Source organism: Protopterus annectens, chromosome 13.part0 (assembly GCF_019279795.1).
Source record: "Protopterus annectens isolate FY-2018-M chromosome 13.part0, PAN1.0, whole genome shotgun sequence".
NCBI lineage: Eukaryota > Metazoa > Chordata > Ceratodontiformes > Protopteridae > Protopterus > Protopterus annectens.
The window spans coordinates 658,633,648-658,651,863 of record NC_056747.1 but is presented as its reverse complement, the minus strand read 5'-3'; the positions used below and the strand labels follow the sequence as shown (position 1 = coordinate 658,651,863).

The window sequence follows — 18,216 nt, the reverse complement described above, 5'->3', positions numbered from 1 at the left end:
AAGAAATGCTAGCAGTAATAAATGCTATTATAGCTTTCAAGGACCTTCTACAACCAGGTCAACTACTGATAAGAACGGACAACACCACAGTTATGTGGTACATAAACAAACAGGGAGGAACACATTCTTACCCCCTATGCAGACTGGCCATGTCACTTTGGAACATGGCCATGGACTTACAAATGGAACTACAAGCACAGTACTTGCCAGGCAAGGAAAACACTCTGGCAGATAACCTAAGCAGGAATATGACAGATCCACATGAATGGAAATTGCATCCAAAAGTTTTTACAGAAATAATCCAAGAATGGGGAAGGCCAGACATAGATCTCTTTGCCTCCCACAAAAATCATCAATTGACAAAATTCTGCTCAAGGATCTTCCATCCAAAGGCCTGGAGAGTAGACGCTCTCTCTTTCAGTTGGACATCAATGACAGTTTATGCCTTCCCACCTCTTCCTCTGCTGCCCAAAGTTCTATTGAAAACCAGAGCAGACAGACCAAAGATGATTCTCATTGCCCCAGACTGGCCAAGGCAACACTGGTACCCACTCCTGAGGAGCCTGACGCATTCCCCACCATGGACCCTGCCTCTAATGCCTTTTCTTCTGACTCAGCACAGCTTCAAAACTCTTCACAGCCAGCTAAAAACACTCAATCTAGCCGCATGGAAGATTCCTTAGCATCACAAAAGGCCCTACTCTCCAGGGAGGTGCAGGATGTCATTTTGGAGGCCAGAAGGCCATCAACTAGAAAAGCTTACTCTGCAAAATGGAAACGTTTTGTGTCTGGAATGAGAAAAAGGGCCAGGATCCTGGAAAACTGAATTTACCTCAAATACTACAATATTTGGCTGAACTGCTAAGCAGTGGACTTTCTTTCTCCTCCATCAAAATCCATGCCTCAGCCATTTCTGCAGAATACAACACTGATCCACCTTTATTCTCTCACCCTCTCTTAAGACAGTTCCTTAGAGGGGCTAAGAATCTAAGACCTCCAAGGAAACAACCAATACCTGCTTGGGATCTTAATTTCATTCTGGAAAAACTGACCTTGCCTCCCTTTGAGCCAGCTGCATCATCAGATTTGCAATATTTGTCCTGGAAAACAGCTTTCCTTCTGGCTATCACCTCAGCTCGCAGAGTTTCAGAACTACAGGTTCTCATGGCTGTCCAGCCTTTTATCATCTTCCATCACGACAGAGTTTCCTTACGAACCAACCCGTCCTTTATGCCTAAAGTGGTATCCAGGGTAGCTTTAAACCAGGCCATACATTTACCTACTTTTTATCTTAATCCTCAAAACAAAGGGGAGAGATTACTACATTCCTTGGACATCCACAGACAACTGCGTTATTATTTGGACAGAACAAAGCCTTTCAGAAAACCAGAACAGCTCTTTGTGGCCTATGCGGTGGGAGCTCAAGGAAAACCAATTTCCAAACAGGCAATCTCAAAATGGATAGCCCACTGCATACGCTTTTGCTATTCCTTTCATGGCAAAACTGTACCTACAGGCATTAGAACTCATTCCACCAGGGCCACAGCCACCTCTGCAGCCTTCCTCAGAGGAGTTCCTACCAAGGATATTTTGGAAGCAGCCACTTGGAGTTCTGTGCATACCTTCTCCAAGCACTACAACCTACCATTATACTCCAAATCTAGAGCAGGCTTTGCCACTGCAGTCTTGCAGGGCATTTTGGCTCCTCCTAGTTCCACCTAGTGCCTACCACCCCTTTCTTAGCTTTGGGATTCTACCCATCTGTTATGACTGCAGCTGTATGCACGATGAACATAGTACAGTTTTGTACCTACCATAAATGTAGATGTCCGAGTGCTAATACAGCTGCAGTCCAGGTTTCCCTCCCTCCTTCCCCTCTTGGGACAGGCCTATAGGCTAACACATCCTCATACAACCTGATTGGGGTATTCATTTATGATGTATTTGCTTGCAACTACTGCTATTTTGATTTTATTGCACTGCATTATTACACAAATTTATGTATTGCCTTCCTTCTGGGGGCACCTGACATCTGGGGCAAGAAAAACTGAAGAAAATGGCGTCGGCTGGTTCCTTTATACCCCTGTTGCACTGACGTCAGGGAAGAGGCAACGACAACCGACGCCGGACCTAGACTTTGGAATTCGGCCGACCGAGGACCCGCCTGACGGCAGGAGAACCCATCTGTTATGACTGCAGCTGTATTAGCACTCGAACATCTACATTTATGGTAGGTACAAAACTGCACTTTTCTCTCCACTAGAACAGTACCTTACTGTACTGTGGTGGTTTCACTTTCAGAAAACTTTCGTCCTGCCATGGAAAAGTTTGCTGCAGTCCCCAATTCATTGATGTCATCAAGACCAATGAATACAGGTAATTTTCTGGTCAATTCCCTCCCCATACTGACATCATCATGACCGCTCTAAAAACGCACCCATGCGTCACAGCTTCCTGGTCCTTCCCCTACCCATACAGAAAAACAAGGAAGCGGTACATGAGTCAATTCTCCTGCTGTGCACTGTCAGTCACAACAGGTAATGGCTCAAGTTACCCTTAGCACTTTGACAGCTAAGGAAGTTAGGTTTGAAGGATGATGGGAGATGAGTCAAAATAATACAGTTCAGGCTTCACAAAAACTGCAGTTTAGCCATTGTAAAAAGAAGTAGCAGTAAAAAGCACTTTGAAAGTCTGTTCTGTGGCATTTGCACTGTTTGTGTTTTAAGTAGTCATTGAATGGCATGAAATGTTACCTAAAGCTAACTGAGACAGCAGTGCATGCATGTAAAATCATTGTACTGACAAGAGCTTTAGGAAGAGAGACCTGTGTGATGTAATTTTTTTTACAGACAAGCACTACATTGTGGGATACCTAGAGGCCAGACTAAATAATCAGGATCACTTCAAGATGCTAGACCCCATATGGTCAGACTCAGAAATTGCATAAAAAATATTTACAAACCTGTAAATAGTCCCAGAGTGGTGTTAAAATGTAGGAAACAACAAACCATGATGAAATAAACATGTTTTTTTGAGTCTGTGGGTGCGGTTCTCCTTTAACTTGTGAGGGAGTAAGGGCATGTTGGGGCTTGCTCCTTGCGAAAGCAGTTATTTTAGGTATTTCAATTTATCAAGAGTCCATGTTTATTTTTTTGACACATCAGCTACTGACTAATTTTTGACTGTGTGTGTGTGTATTTATATATATATATATATATATATATATATATATATATATATATATATATATATATATATATATATATATATATATAGATTCACTTTAGAACATTGAAAGGCCATAACATTGAAATTCAAAACACCGACACCAAAATCTTGAAAATTCAAAACACTGAAAACTCGAAACATTAAATCCCATAACATTGAAAATACATAGGAAACCAACATTTTAATATATGCCAGCACAACTACACATAGAAACAAATAAAAAACAAACCATATTATACTTCTCCAACTGCTGCACTCACCACACCCCCTGCTACTTTTATATATCAACTCAGAGATTGCACTACACAGAACAAAACAGCAAACATACCATTTCTTGCTTCATGACTGCCTGTTTAAGTTGTAAAAAACTATTCTCAACCTTCTCTTAGAAACACTACATGTTAAAACATTGCACATTACTATATATCTCTGCGATACTTGCCGGAGTTTCATAGGTAACCTCAGTCATGTTCCCTTCTTACTTGCTGTACTACAACGTAACACATCTTAGTGTAGTGTGATTTTAGAGTTGATATATTTAAGTAGCAGGGTGATGGGGGGCACAGCCCCCTACATGAGGGGGTGCAGTGGGCTTGCCCCCCTGCTTATAGTTGAAGAAGTGCAATATGGTTTGTTTTTTGTTTCCGTATGTAGTTGTACTGGAATATAGTATGTGCTGACTTCCTATGTATTTTCAGTGTTAAGGGATTCAGTGTTTTGAATTTTCAGTGTTTTGAGTTTTCAAGATTTTGGTCTCAGTGTTTTTGAATTTCAATGTTATGGGCTTTCAGTGTTCTAAAGTAATTCCATATATATATCTATATATAGATATATATATATCTATGTGTGTGTACCATACCTCTGAACTGTACTGAATTCCTCGGTTTTTCCCATTTTGGGAGCAAAATAGGATGCCACAAATTCCCAAGTGGGCTCTTCAAATCCCGATTTTGTTTTTTTGTTTTATTTACCTTTGTAGTGAACACTGACATCATCATGCTTTTTTCAGTTTGCAGCAGAGGGGTAATACAACCAACACAATAGGACATCTACACACACGGGAAAATGTTTCAAAAGCAGCAGTGAAGGACTTGATATAGTGAATGTGATGCGGTTGCAAGTGTTTTTTTTAAGTATTAACGAGGATTAAATGTTATTTACTTTACCTCTTGAGCACCCCTTAATGGGCATATGATAAAACAAGTGAAATCCTGCCAGTAGCCACTGTTAGATGATACCTATTGATCCAGCTGTGGTGACAAAACAGGTGTATAGATGAGATTAGAGCAAATATTTGGGACGTAAATCATTTTCGTTTCCAATTTCAGACATGCTTTAAGAAAACATGAGGGGAGGGATTAACAGTGATGTGTGATTTACAGACAATCTCCAATATGTAGCTCAACATTTTTGTCTGAGTACAAATTAATTGGTTAACAGCTGCGCAGTAGTAACCTGCATCCCTCCACTGCAGGGTTTGGCAGTTTGCAGTTGAATCCATGTTTGACTGAATTGTGTGTGTGTGTGTGTGTGTGTGTGTGTGTGTGTGTGTGTGTGTGTGTGAGATGTAGCTGTGGGAGAGATTAATGTTGAGCTTCGTCTATATCTTAACTTTTGAGTGCAAGTTTGCTACCCACCCAGGATAGATACTTGAATTGGGAGTCATACCTCTACTTCTTAATGCAATCCAAGGATGAGCTATTTCGAATTCAAATCCAAATCAGTTTTGACAAAATCTCTGAGAGACCAAACGTAGTCTTAGTTTTAGCAGAGTTCATTTATTGTAATCCTTTTGTAGATGGCATGTAATTGTTTTCAGTGAAGATTTGTGTATTTGTACAGTTAAGAAAACATGATGTGTAAATTCAGGTTAAGTAAAAAAAATGTTGTCATTGGATAAAACTCAAAATTAAGTTTTTATTGTTTCTTTATTCTGGACTTATGGGCACTGGTGTTTTCATGGTTAAGGTGACATTGTAAGGGCTCACGGTGTGTCATGGTTGGTGAGGGGAGTGTGGAAGAGACTTTTCAGTGTTTTGTCTTTTGTCAGGATTTACATGGCCCTTTTTAATAGGACTGTAACTGTGTCTAGCTGACAGGACGATGATTTACAGTTTTAGATCCTTAAAAAACTAAATAAGAAAATAATTTAAACAAGAAAATAATTTACACAGATTATGCCTTTTCTGACATTTGTAAAATGTGGTAGTCTGATGTGAATCAAGTTAAATTCCTAATATTCACATCAGACTCCAGGATACTTCTGCTTGGTGCAGTAAACTTGTTGAGGCTGTACTGTTGTGATCTGTTTGCAGATGTAAAATGCAGTTTTTTGTCTGGCAAACCCACTCCCAGGTGGCAATATGGCTCTGTTTATAGAGTCGCATTCCCAAGATTGGATCCCGCTGTAGCTGGGAGCTTGAAAGTCCACACTGAGACAGCCCTGCTGCTACATTTTGGATTAAGTTGCTACTTCTCCACAGTTGTTTGGATTCCAGAAAGTGAACTGCTGCCTGTAAGCTGAGTGAATACTGTTACACCAGACAGTTTTAAATGATGATGATGTGTTGGGGTATCTGATTTTCTATGGAGTTAGCCACACGTAAAAGGTAAGTTGTGTTGGAGGGGCATTCTACCTATCTGTTAAAGCAAAGTATCACTCAGATTCTTAGATTTTGTGTGTACTGTTAATTAAATCTACGCAGTTTTCACTGATGCATGTTATTAGTGCATGTTTTAGTGCTTCTTATTTAGTACTACTGAGCCTTATTTGTGTTTCAGAAACACACAAATAGTAGTAATGTCTTTATTTATTTATTTTTTTTATGTTGTGCAGTTTCAAAATAAACATTTGCCATTTGATTGTGGTGGTCATTCTCAACTTGTGCCCCCTAGCATGATTGCCATAGAGCACTATACATGTGTAAAGTTCAAGTTTTAATTTATTTTGAGCGAAGAGTGTTGTTAAAGTGCTACTAATAATAACAAAGCTGTACTCAGCTTCCTTAAAGGCTTGCATGTTGCACACCATAACAGATGCACCATTTTACGCTGTTTTTAGTAACATACTGCAATTTGTGATTGGAATGTTGTAAGTGATAGCTTTACAGAATTGCAGCTTGTTGTGTTGTAGAGTTGAAAAACGTAACTTCACTGTTTCTTGCCAGTGTGAATGATACTTATGTAATGTTTCACTAGCTTTGACACATTTATTGACAATATTAGCTAAACCTTTCCAATTATGTTTTTTATATTGATCCAATTTCTAGTACTGTAACTAAAAAAAAGAGAGCTAAATATAGAATGCTTAACAGGTTTTGTGTTAGCTTGCATTTTCTAAAGGATATGAAGTCTGAAACTGAAATGTATGTCATTATTTGGTGACGTCAATCCTCTGTAGTTTGCCACAAATTTTAAGAGAAGCAGACCAAAAATATGAGGCAAATAGCTGGAATTCTGCAGAAATCTTGACAGCTGAGAGTTGTGAATTGCTTTCCTTTTGTTAAAGATGCAAAATGAATGCTAGGATTTAAAGAAACAATTATTCCAAAGCTCTTAAATGTGGAAAAGTTTTGCTTTTTATACATTTTTTAATAAATTTTCAGTCTCACGTTATTTCACAGGCTTGGGTATTGTAGATCTGTGTGTGTGTGTGTGTGTGTGTGTGTGTGTGTATACCTTTAAGAAGCTATCCAAGGGCTTGCACAAGTGTGTAAATACTGAGCATGTGCAAGTCTGACTGCCATTTTGTAGTAAGCTGTTGAGATGTAAGCAAGTATATATGTAAGGTCTGTCTGTAATGTCCGTCTGTTAACCAATTCATTTATATGTTGTGATGCTGCTATCCATCCTGATGTGTTTTTTTGTATTAAAGTATCAAAACGAAATACCCCACCTGCTTGTCATCTATGTTAGAGAGGGACGAGTGACAGGTATGTCATTTGACCTTGCAAAGGAGAAGAAAAAGGAAAACATAATTGACATAATTAAATACATGAAAAAGCATAAGTGAGCATATTCAGAGTTTGCTTTATCTGTTGCAGATTCTTGTGCATGCCAAATGTTGGTATCCCACAATTCCCCTGGAGTCAGCGGGTTACATAATTATGCACTCAAAGTGTATGTTAATCAGCGTCCAGATTTTTGACCAGTTGTACCTACTTTTCATGGGCCTTTGTCCAGATTTTTGATGATTCCAGGTTGAGAGGTATGATGTGTGTGTGCGCATTCAAGTATAATGTTACAATAATAAGAATCACAAATAAATACTGTCAGAAACCTACAGAACAGTACCTCATTTTAAAACCAAGAACTCTCTAACCTATTTTACTAGTAGCATATATGAAAAAATTATGAAAATCCTGTGCAAAAATGTTTTCCCACAGAGCGAGAGAACTGACCCACCCTGCTGTACAGCTGCAGAGTAAAAAAGTGTGTGTGTGTGTAAATTTGTGTGTATTAGTAAAATACATGTAACTGCTTTTTGTATAAGGTGTACACTTATGTTTTGATAAATGTGATAAAAATATGCAAGTATGAAAATTTGCTAACTAATGTTATTTTTGCAACAAAGGCATTTTGTATATAAACAGTGTATTGACATTGTTGCTTATATTATTGTTTATTTTTTGTTTTAGTGGGAACCTGTCACATATTTCAATAACAAAATCATCTGTGATCTTGTAGAAGAGAAACATAAGGGCATCATCTCTGTTTTGGTAAGTTCTGTTTTGTACCGGTGAACTCACGTGAGACAACAGCCATCAAAACATTAGATGGATGAAGCATTCACATATCTGATTGCTCATCCTCTCTTTTTGATTATCATTCTATGAAATCATAACTAAAAGTGTACTTTCTATATTCTGTGGAGTTACTTTGACCTGTATAGCATTTTCTGCAATATCTGTCTTATAACAATGGTATCTTATACATAGATTTTTGAAGGTTGAAAAGAAACAGCAGCAACAGGAGTCCTAATGTTTGTTTTCCTGTATTTATAAGGTCATTAGGAGAAATGCATATTTTTTAACTTATCAAATGCTCAAGGACGTTCATCCTTATTTAGAATGATAGGACTTCATATGAACCATAGAATGAAACAGCTGCAGTGAATTGAAAAAAAAAAAAGTGGGTGTGACTATGAAAGACTTCAAGTGCTAGTACCCTGCAATGCATAAAAAAAAAACTTTCTTTTAAAAAAGTATATATGTACCTTAATAAATGTATATGCCCATTTGATCTTTCCCTGTTTAACTTTTGAATAAACTTGTTTGGATGTAATAGATTATTACATTGCTCATGCTGGATACTACGTGACCCTTGTTTTGGTTTTGATTTCTTTCTGAGCATGAGGCTTCTAAAGCATCACTGTTTCAAGACTTTCCAATATGGCTGCATACTGATCAGTAGCTTAATTTCAGCTTACCCAGTGTGAAAAATTGACAGATAAGGGCCAGTATCTTTGACAGTTATTATTAAAATTAATTTCGTAAGTGACGGCCTGGATGCCAGCAGAGAAGAAACTTAGACTGAAAGAAAATCATCTGGAAAAGGTAGAAAGACAATACTGAATGGGAAGAATCCTACAGCTGTTCAGCAAAAAGTAATTCAAGATCCTGCTTTGGTACAAGAGATGGCTTCCAGTAACTTTCAGGAGGAAAAAATCAAATGTGCTCAGAGCTGATTAGAATAAATGAAACATTAAATGAGTATATCAACTCGAAAAACAAAAGGCTGGAAAAATGGAAGAAGTTTAGAACTGCAAAAATCAGAGGTTGAAAGTAGAAAAGACTGAGTATGAGTGTGTTCAAGAAGAACTGTTTCAAAAAATGGTAGAATTAAAGGACAGAGCATGCAGAGAAAATGTGAGATTTTCTGCTGTACAAAAGAAACTGAAAGGATCAGACTGTATTAATTTTATGAAAGCACAGATAAGAAATTGGACTGGCATTTCCTAGCATTTAAAAGGTGTTAATAAAGCTCATAGACAGACTTTGTCATTGAAATCTTTTCCAGTGTTCCAAAGGAAAATGTTTGAGAGAGAGAGGAAAAAACATAAGATTTGACTAGAAAAATCTGGAGTGCTTGGGCATGAACCAGAGTCTGGAGTTGAGAGATGGTAATGAACAAGAAGACCAGCAACACTGAAATTAGTGAATAAATGTGAAACTATAAATCATCAGTCACATTTGTGAATTACAGCTTTATGAGAAAAAATGGCTGAGAAAAGATTGGAATTTTGCTAACTTTGTTAAACTTGTGGAGGAACTGAAAGGCATACACCCATTTCATTTAATTAATGTTTGGAAGGACATTAGAAAGAAAAAAATGAGAAAACGTAGCTAAGTAAAACAATTTTTGTTAACTGTATTTGTATAAGACAATTCAGAATATAAATTGCATGTTATACAGTAAAGCATGTTCAGTGATTGTATGTGAGAAATATACTAAAGTAAACAAATACTTTTTTATTTTTTATTTTTCAGAAATGTAGGCATTACAATATAAAAAGAGAAGAAAGGCCAGACAAAAGCATGTATAAGTTAATAGGCTGTAATCTTGGGCTGTTGGAGTAGGGGGTAGGGTGTAAAAGTGCACGGCTTGTAATGTATGAAGAGTTCAGGTTTTTTTTGTTTTTTTCTTTGTTTTTTTTTTGTTTTTTTTAATTTTGCATAGGTAAATATTTGGATTAATGCCCCTTTGCTTAATCTAAAAAGTTTTTGTTTAAGCAAGTGGGTATAAGAGACCACTGTGAATGCAATGAATAGTTTTCCTTTAGCAAATGGTTAGTGTGATTTGAGACATCGGCAGCTGAGGGCAGCTGTACATTCTGTTATGTTTTCATGGAAATAAGCTGACTTGGTGAAAGCAATAAATCTCAAATGAGCTGGATACTGTTTGTGGAGGGAAATGCAAAATTAAAAAGTATGAGGACAAGCAGCTCAGTAAAAATTAAAAAAAGTTTGAAATTGTTGGAAGCAAATAAGAGAAGAGATTAGCTTTCCTGATACCTAGATACTTTAATGCATTGCCTAGAACATTGTATAATTTAGTTTTGTTTAAAGATAGCCAGTACATTGTTTCTTAAAGCTAAAATATAATGTTTTCTGAAATTATACAAGCTGTTTTTCGTACTGGGAGGGGAATAAAGATAAGACAAGAATGACAGTAATTAGTGTAAGTAGGAGGGCAGGGTGTACCATTAGCCTTAGTTAGCATGGATAGCCTTAATTTTAGGTTAGGTAATGCCAGTGGGTGCAGCTGTCAATTTGGGGGCAGTTCTTTCTATCAGGAGGTTTAAACTTCATTATTTATTTATTTGACATTTGTTGACCGGGTTAGTCTGTCTGAGCTTGCACCCATTTTCAGCAGTGACCCGGGGAGAAACTCTCCGAAGTGGAAAAGAATAATTCATACTAAAATTATAATAATTTGAAGCTGTGCATAGTTGTATGTGTTTGTTTTAAGTTAATAGGTTATGGGGTGTTGCTGGGTGTGTTTTTGTTTGTGAGTTTTCATTAAAACAAATCTTTTAAAATGTGACATAGATTCAAATGGAGATTAAAAGAAACTGTATAAATGATCAACCTGCCAAACATTAGGAGGTGCATGTAACACAAAAGCTGGAAGTAGACATTTAAAAAGCTGCATTATGTAATAATTGGTGGGAATAACATATTATAATGGTTACACTATCAGTATTATTTTGGAACATGAATAGCCACTCAGATGCAGACAAAAAGGTAAGAGTATTGCATTAGATTAATACTGCTACAAGAAATAGGTTTGGAAAGAAGTAAGCATGTGAATTTGATTAAGAAAGGCTTTTCAGGATGGATAATCAACAAAATATCCGGAACAAGGGATAAGAGAAGTACTTGTACTAATTGCTAGAGGAGCTCCAACAGTGACAGAAGACAGAAAAAAAGATAATTATAGATTTGTGGTACTAAGGAGCTACTGGTAAGGGAGGAGGATTACACTAGCATGGCTTTACATTCTGCCTAAAACTGCTATTATGGAGCTTAAAGTTTTGTGAGAAATCCACTTTCAGCAGGTGGGGACTGGAACTTGATTTGCAACAGTGAGGGTATATCTGGAGGACCTAGAATGGAAAATATAACAAAGAGGGTAGGTTTGTGAAGAACTTTGAAAATATTTGTTATGAAAGGCATGAATTCAGTAGTATGAACTCAGAGAATTTACATGTTATTTCCCCATGGTACAATTACTGGGCTAGAATAGGCGGACATTATATTTCACAGGAACAAGTGCATTTAATTGAAAACTTCGACACACACATAAAATGTGGGAGATGCCCACAATGTTATTTTATTGCCAACACCAGACAATTGCCTCTTCTTGGGTCTGATATTAAACTAACTCTTGCTGGATATACAGCTGTTTCCAGGGGAGTGGCTTATTTAGCATATTGTGTTTCTTGGCCCTCATATTATGTGGGTAAGACAGAGCATAGTTTAAAGCAGAGAATTTATGAACACCTGTACAAAATTAACTGTATAACATAATCCATTGCTTTATACAAACACAGCCAGGTATGTAAAGGGACTGATTTTGGGTATTGGAACCGGTTATACCCCATGAAAGAATAGGTGACTGGGGTTGGAATACTGTGAATTGAGGTGCCAATTGCGTTTACATGCAGAGGCACCACCAGGTTTAAATGACCATGTGTCCATTACTCCAGACCTCAAGTTGAAAGCATTAGAGTATTGAAAAATATGTTAAAATTTTGTTTTATATGTGTTATATTTTAGTAGAGTAATACATGTTATTTGCAGTGTATAATTTTTCAGACGTATTTATTTGTGGGGAACATGTTCAACCCAAATGCTTTTATATGTGATATTTTACATTTTTTCTTGTGTATTTTAATTTTGCTTTGCTGTTTCGTTGTATAACCTACCTTGTCTTATTGTGTACTTATCTTTTTGTCCCTTTAAGACTGGAATGGTGATTTATTATGAGAATTTTTTTAATACCTATAGGGTTGGTTTTAGCCTATTTAAGATGGATTGCCAATAGATTTTGTTATTCTGATGAAAGCGCTTAATCAATAAAACTGTGTGTGTGTTTTGGTCATCCTGGTGTGTGCAGCCAGCCTGGTTGCTTTGGTGATTTAGTAAAACTTCGACACACAACCACTTGCTATTTCAGATCATGCACCAATAACTACCAAGATTAAAATGCAGGGTAATTTAAGTAAAAATGAGATATTGGTGCTTCCCTACCTACCTGTTAAAAAGAATTTAAGGAATGAGTAGTGGAAATTATTCAAAAGCTATTAGAGAAAATAACATCTTCAGAAGTTGCAGTTAGTGAGAGAGAGAAAAAGAAAGTGGAGTTTAAAAATAGGGTAGAAATAAGAGAAAAATATGGTTAAGAAGTAACAAGAATTGTTTAGATGTGCTAACAAAGGTTGAAGTATTGCAGAACAAGGGGAATCTCACAGAATAAGAGGTACAGCTGCAGAGTGCTAAAGAGAAAATAAGGGACAATTTGGATAATGTGCCTGAGTTTAGAAAGATTGCTGTTAAGCAACTGTTTTTTGATAATCCCAGAGCACAAAAATGTTTAGCACAATAACTTTGCAGCAGAGAGTAGAAAGAGTTGTTGCTAACTTAGGGACCCTATAGCAAGAACAATAACCAGAGATTCTGCAGAGGTATTAAAAGATCTTTATACAAATTTTCATGCAATTTCTGTAATAAGAGAAATGTGGAAATGAACAAAAAGCACAAATGGAAATATTTAAAGTATGCCAAGGTTAGAGGTAGATGAAGCTCAACAATTAACAGTTAAAATTGAAGGAGATGAAATAAAAACAGTGACATATAATCAATCTGCAGAAAAGTCTTCATTTGTAAATGGTATTCCTATGGGCATTTTAAAGCTAAGATGGAATAAAGTGATGAAGAACTGGAAGGTTTTGTCTAACATTATTTTATAAGGAGGGGAGGCACCAACAACTTGGAAAAAAGCTGTGGTGGCTGTAATACCTAAAGACTGTAAAGACCTGTCAGACCCAGCTTCATATAGGCCCATTTCAATTTTAAAATATGATTATAAAGTATTTGTGTATGATGCTAAAAGAATGGTAAAGATGTTGCTAAAATTGATATGTATATGGATCAGTGTGGATTTGTGGAGGGAGGCAAACATTTGACGACATTAGTAAAACAAGGGTGATCCATAGGGAAGCAGAATATAAGAAAATACCTCTGTTGTTTGTAGGTCTTGATGCAGGGAAAGCATTTGACAAAGTAAGTTGGGATTTTATAAGCAGAGCAATGGAAGCATTTGCATTCTTAAGTACAATAATGAGGTTAATTAGGAGGATATGTAAGGAATTGGAGGCAGAAATTAAGGTGGCATGGTTCCTTTCTGATAAGTTGTCTGAACAGAGAAACCAGGCAGGGGTGCCCTCTTTCCCCTTTATTTGTATTATGTTTAGAGCCGTTGGCAAAGAAAATAAGGGACCCAGAAATTCAAGGATATAATTGGTATGGTAATCAAGAAAAGTTGCCTTTATTTGCAGGCAATATTATATTGTACCTGATAAAAATGGAAAAGGACATCTCAGTGTTGTGTAATATTCTGAGATGGTTTCAGATTTTTTTCAGGATATAAAATTAATGAAAATGAGACAAAAATTATATTTATGGGGATATGATAAAATGCAGTATTTAGAAGGATGACTTGAAAAAGGATTCTGTTATGACAGCTAAGGGTATGTGGGAAGAAACTAAACAAAAAATAGTACAAGTATTAAGAAAGTGGAAACTCTTATGTGAATAAATTCGATAAAAGTACTTGAAAATGTTTTTAGTCCCTTTAGCTTTATTTACAGTTCAGGCATATTTTTATCAGCCCTAGGAGAATTTGTGGATCGTAATTAATAAAGCTAAAAGAACTTATTTGAGAGGGACAGGGGGTGGGTGTTAAGTGGGAAAAGTTGATCCTTCTTGTGGAACAAGGTAGTTTAGGATTACCTGATTTGAAGGGATAATTTAGAGGTACACAGTTAAGGCTCTTATATGTAACACGAGCAGAAGGTTATAATCTATGTTGGAAAGGAATGATGATTATGAAATGGGGGGTGATTTTGAGAAATAAGAGAGTAGGATTCTGGATGCAGGTCTTTATGGAAAATAACCACTACCATACAGAATGTTATATTCTTAAAGTACCAGAAAATGTTCAAATAACTAAGCCAACATGGAAATGGAGGAGGCTGCAGTTTACTGGAGAAAACTGGCAAAGGAGCCAAGGTATTGTGAGCAAATAACTAGAAAGTGAAAGGCGCTAGAGTGTGATGATGTTTGGACTGCAGGTTAGAGATTGTCTCCCCTGCCAGAGATTAATATCAGTGTATAGGCAAAGAGAAAGGGATAGAGGAGTGCTGAGTGAAAGATCAGATTTGGTAGAGTTTCTAATTGAGTGTAGAACAGAAGCTCATGTTGAAAGGGGATAATTAGTAGGGCATGTAAAATTTGCATGATAAATATAAGATTCATTCATAGGAGGTTACAAAAGATTGGAAAGAGAAACTAGAAAGGCAGTTTACTAAGGAACAATGGGAAGGTTATCTTTATTGCTCCCAAAGTCCAGAAAGTTTAGGAGTTTTGCTGGGAAGTGTTTGCATATGTATTTGTATACTTCAAATGGACTTTGGAAACTGGGTGGATAGCAAATGCTGGAGGTGTGATGGGAAAGAAAGAGGTAACTGGACACATTATATGGGCTTGTACCAAGATAGCCGATTTTGAAAATTCTTTGTAGAGTATTTTTTTGCCTGAAATGTTGGGGAACAGATTGCTGTAACTAAGGACATTATTCTTTTAGCTGGAATATAGGATCTGAATTTCCTATACTTAGCAAGAACTTACTAATTATAATGCTGTTCACTGACAAAAAAATAATTGCTAGGAACTATAAATAAAAAATGGAAACCAACTTTAATTGAACTGCTGAATACTATAAAGGAGATAATTGAAATGTAGGTGGGGATCATCAGAAAAGGGAAGGAGCAAATTACATAGAAATAAATGGAATTTATGGGAACAATCCATGCAGAATAATGCTCAGGAGTGAAGTTAAGAGCTAGCTAGAATTTAACTATTTGTGTAATGTTGAAACGGATGAAACATGTCTGCTGCATAAAAGTAATGAACATGTCAATGTGGTTTTATATTTTCTATTAATGTATGTGTACCTGTTACTTTGTAAGTTGGGGTTCAATAAGGATGTTTAAAAACAAAACTTTTAGGAGTCATGTAGGTATACTACATTTAGTAAACGATCATGAAAGTTAATTGCTGTTTAACCTCATTGACCCAAATGCCTGTCAAACTATGTCGAGTAGAAGTGATTCCCTACCACAGAAGGAATTAGTCCTGCCAAGAAAGTTCTCTTTGCTTACTTGTAAGCTGACTCCATATGTAGATAAGCACCTAATCCATTAGTGATTATCTTATGAATGGGGGGGTCTGTTTCGTTATCTGATATTTAAAATTGGCGGGGGGGCTTGTAGGTTAACCTGATCAAAGGATGGAAATGTACCTATTTTGAACATCCCAGTTAAGTACAGCAGTTGGATTGGGAGTGCTAAAATACAAGGTCCTACTCTTTCGAAGTTATACATGTCAGTAATCTTTATGTAGTTTGTTTATGATTGGCTTTTTCTTTTATTGTTTTATGGCAGTACTTAAATCAGGTGATATAAAACAATGACCCAGAAGGGTGGAAAGGTAGTTGTAGAATGTCTGACTCAGACAGGTTGCAAATTTTAAAAATTGACAAGATGCTGGTGAGGGGGCACATGTCAATAAGATCAGGGGGAAGTATACCAAGGGTTATATGAAAGGCTTTATTATCTGAATGTTAGTGGAATGACATGAATAAAATGAGAGAGAGTTTTCCTCCTGGCAGAGATACAAGCCAATGGTGGTAGCGTTGGAGGAAACATTTAACTAAAAATGAATATGAAAAATTTCAAAGTAAACTATTAAGTAGGGGCTAAGCATGCTACATAAGAACTCTTGGACAGGGGTTGATCTTGCTTGTTGCAACAACTTTTTCAATGCAGATGTTGCAAGTGCTGAAAGACGACAGAAGAAGATTGTTGTCAGTAACAGGATGGCACAGGGTGGGGGGTGGATGGAGGGTGAATTAGCTCACATTACCTTCAGTCCGTATATTCCAGTTTCAGCTGACTAAAAGGAGACAAAAATCAATAATTGCAAAATTAATGGTGCTCAGGTTGGACTTGACTACTTCCATGAATAATTGGAGAATGGTCACCAGAACATGAGATGTTAATAGTGGGCTAAGTGCTATAAGTTTTCTTCAGGCTATACTATGCATTGTTTGGTATGTTTTTCACCTCTTGTCAGGCTAAGGGGGATGAAGAGTGCTGTGATTTCAAATTTACTCCTCTAAATATCTGTCCTTATGAGGAATAGATATATATCACTCAAAATCATTGTAGGGTAATGTCTATTTTTGGGTCCCATTATCTCATACAAGTTTGAAATAAGAAAATAAAATATATATGAACCACTCGTACAAAAAAAACAAAAACGAACCACACAGATCAGAAACTCGTACCTCCTTGTTTCTGAAACTCAAATCCATTTGAGTAACAGTGCTTTTTTAGACAAATAGCAGCAAAACAATTCCAAAAAGTACTGGATAGCAGCAAAAAAACTCTTGCAATATCAAATATGGTAAAAATGAATAGCAGCAAACCAATCTTTCTTGTAAGAAACGAACAGCAACACAATAATCTCTTTGCGCCTTGGCTTAAGCAGCCTTTATTTGTGTTTGAAAAGACACTTTTTTTATATAAAACACAAGCATCAATTAATCTATTAATTGCATACCTATTTAAAAAATGCAATCAATTAGGTAAAAACCTTACATTTTTTAAAGTAACAGTTTTAAATAAAACTTCTCCAATGACATTCTTTATTCAACCCTATCGGTTGTAATGTATTGTATTTTAATATAAAAATTGATTCTTTTTTTCCTGAGTAGATATTTTGTTCTTTCTTCACTCAGAAAACTAGAGTTGATTTTTTCCAAAACAGAAACTTGTAAATTACTAAAATCTCCACCATGTTTTTTGTTAAAATGCTCTGCTAGTGGACTTATTATTTTATTATTTCTAATATCTCTTACATGTTCTTTTATTCTTTCCCCTAGACTTCTTTTAGTTTCACCAATATAAAAACTATTGCACCAGCATTTAATAGCATAAACTATACCCACACTTCTACAAGTGTAGTTTCCTTTTATTTGGAATGCTTTGCCATTTATTTGATCAAATGTACTTACTATATATTGACATATTGTGCATTTTCCACAAGGCACAGTACCTAGTTCAGGTCTTATATCTGTTATTATTTCCGTTGGTCTGAAAACACACAGTCGCTGTAGCCCAAAGGTCTTCTCCAGAAACAAATGAAGTCAAAATGAGGATACAAACTGGAAGCTCAATTCACCACAATAAATGGATAAAATATATTTAATATGAACAGATAAGCGCTTTCACGTGTGCCAAGACACGCTTCTTCAGATCCTTACAGCAGACATCTTCTAAGTTCAAGTATATATACACATTTCTAAAATGATCAATTAACTTAATTAATCTAAACCTAATCATGTGATTAAAATCATTCAATTAAACAGACCAAGCACTGGCAAATACTGTTGCTCAAGTTGCAAAGTAAAAGGAATAAACAAATACAGGATCAACAAGCTCAAAGAGTTGCATAATGAACAGATTTTCTTAGTTAGAATAGAGACGGCTGATCATAAAACTATGTATCCTAAGAACTTTTGTTCAACCAGTCCTAATGACTGAAATAAATATATGTTTTAAAAAACCTCTATATCAAATATATCATATGAGTATATGATAAATGTGCAAAACCGCTGAGATAGAATAAAAACTGAAATATC

The 18,216-nt window shown here is 36.2% G+C and overlaps 1 protein-coding gene across 3 annotated transcripts in view; it reads left to right on the top strand.

Moving 5' to 3' along the window:
• MYO1C (myosin IC) overlaps window positions 1–18,216 on the top strand; it is a 1,794,562-nt gene that overhangs the window by 1,488,141 nt on the left and 288,205 nt on the right. For all 3 annotated transcript variants that reach the window (XM_044054342.1, XM_044054344.1, XM_044054343.1), the window contains exon 13: window positions 7,866–7,946. In XM_044054342.1, coding sequence (XP_043910277.1) covers window positions 7,866–7,946 — 81 coding nt within the window. The remainder of the gene's footprint in view (window positions 1–7,865; window positions 7,947–18,216) is intronic.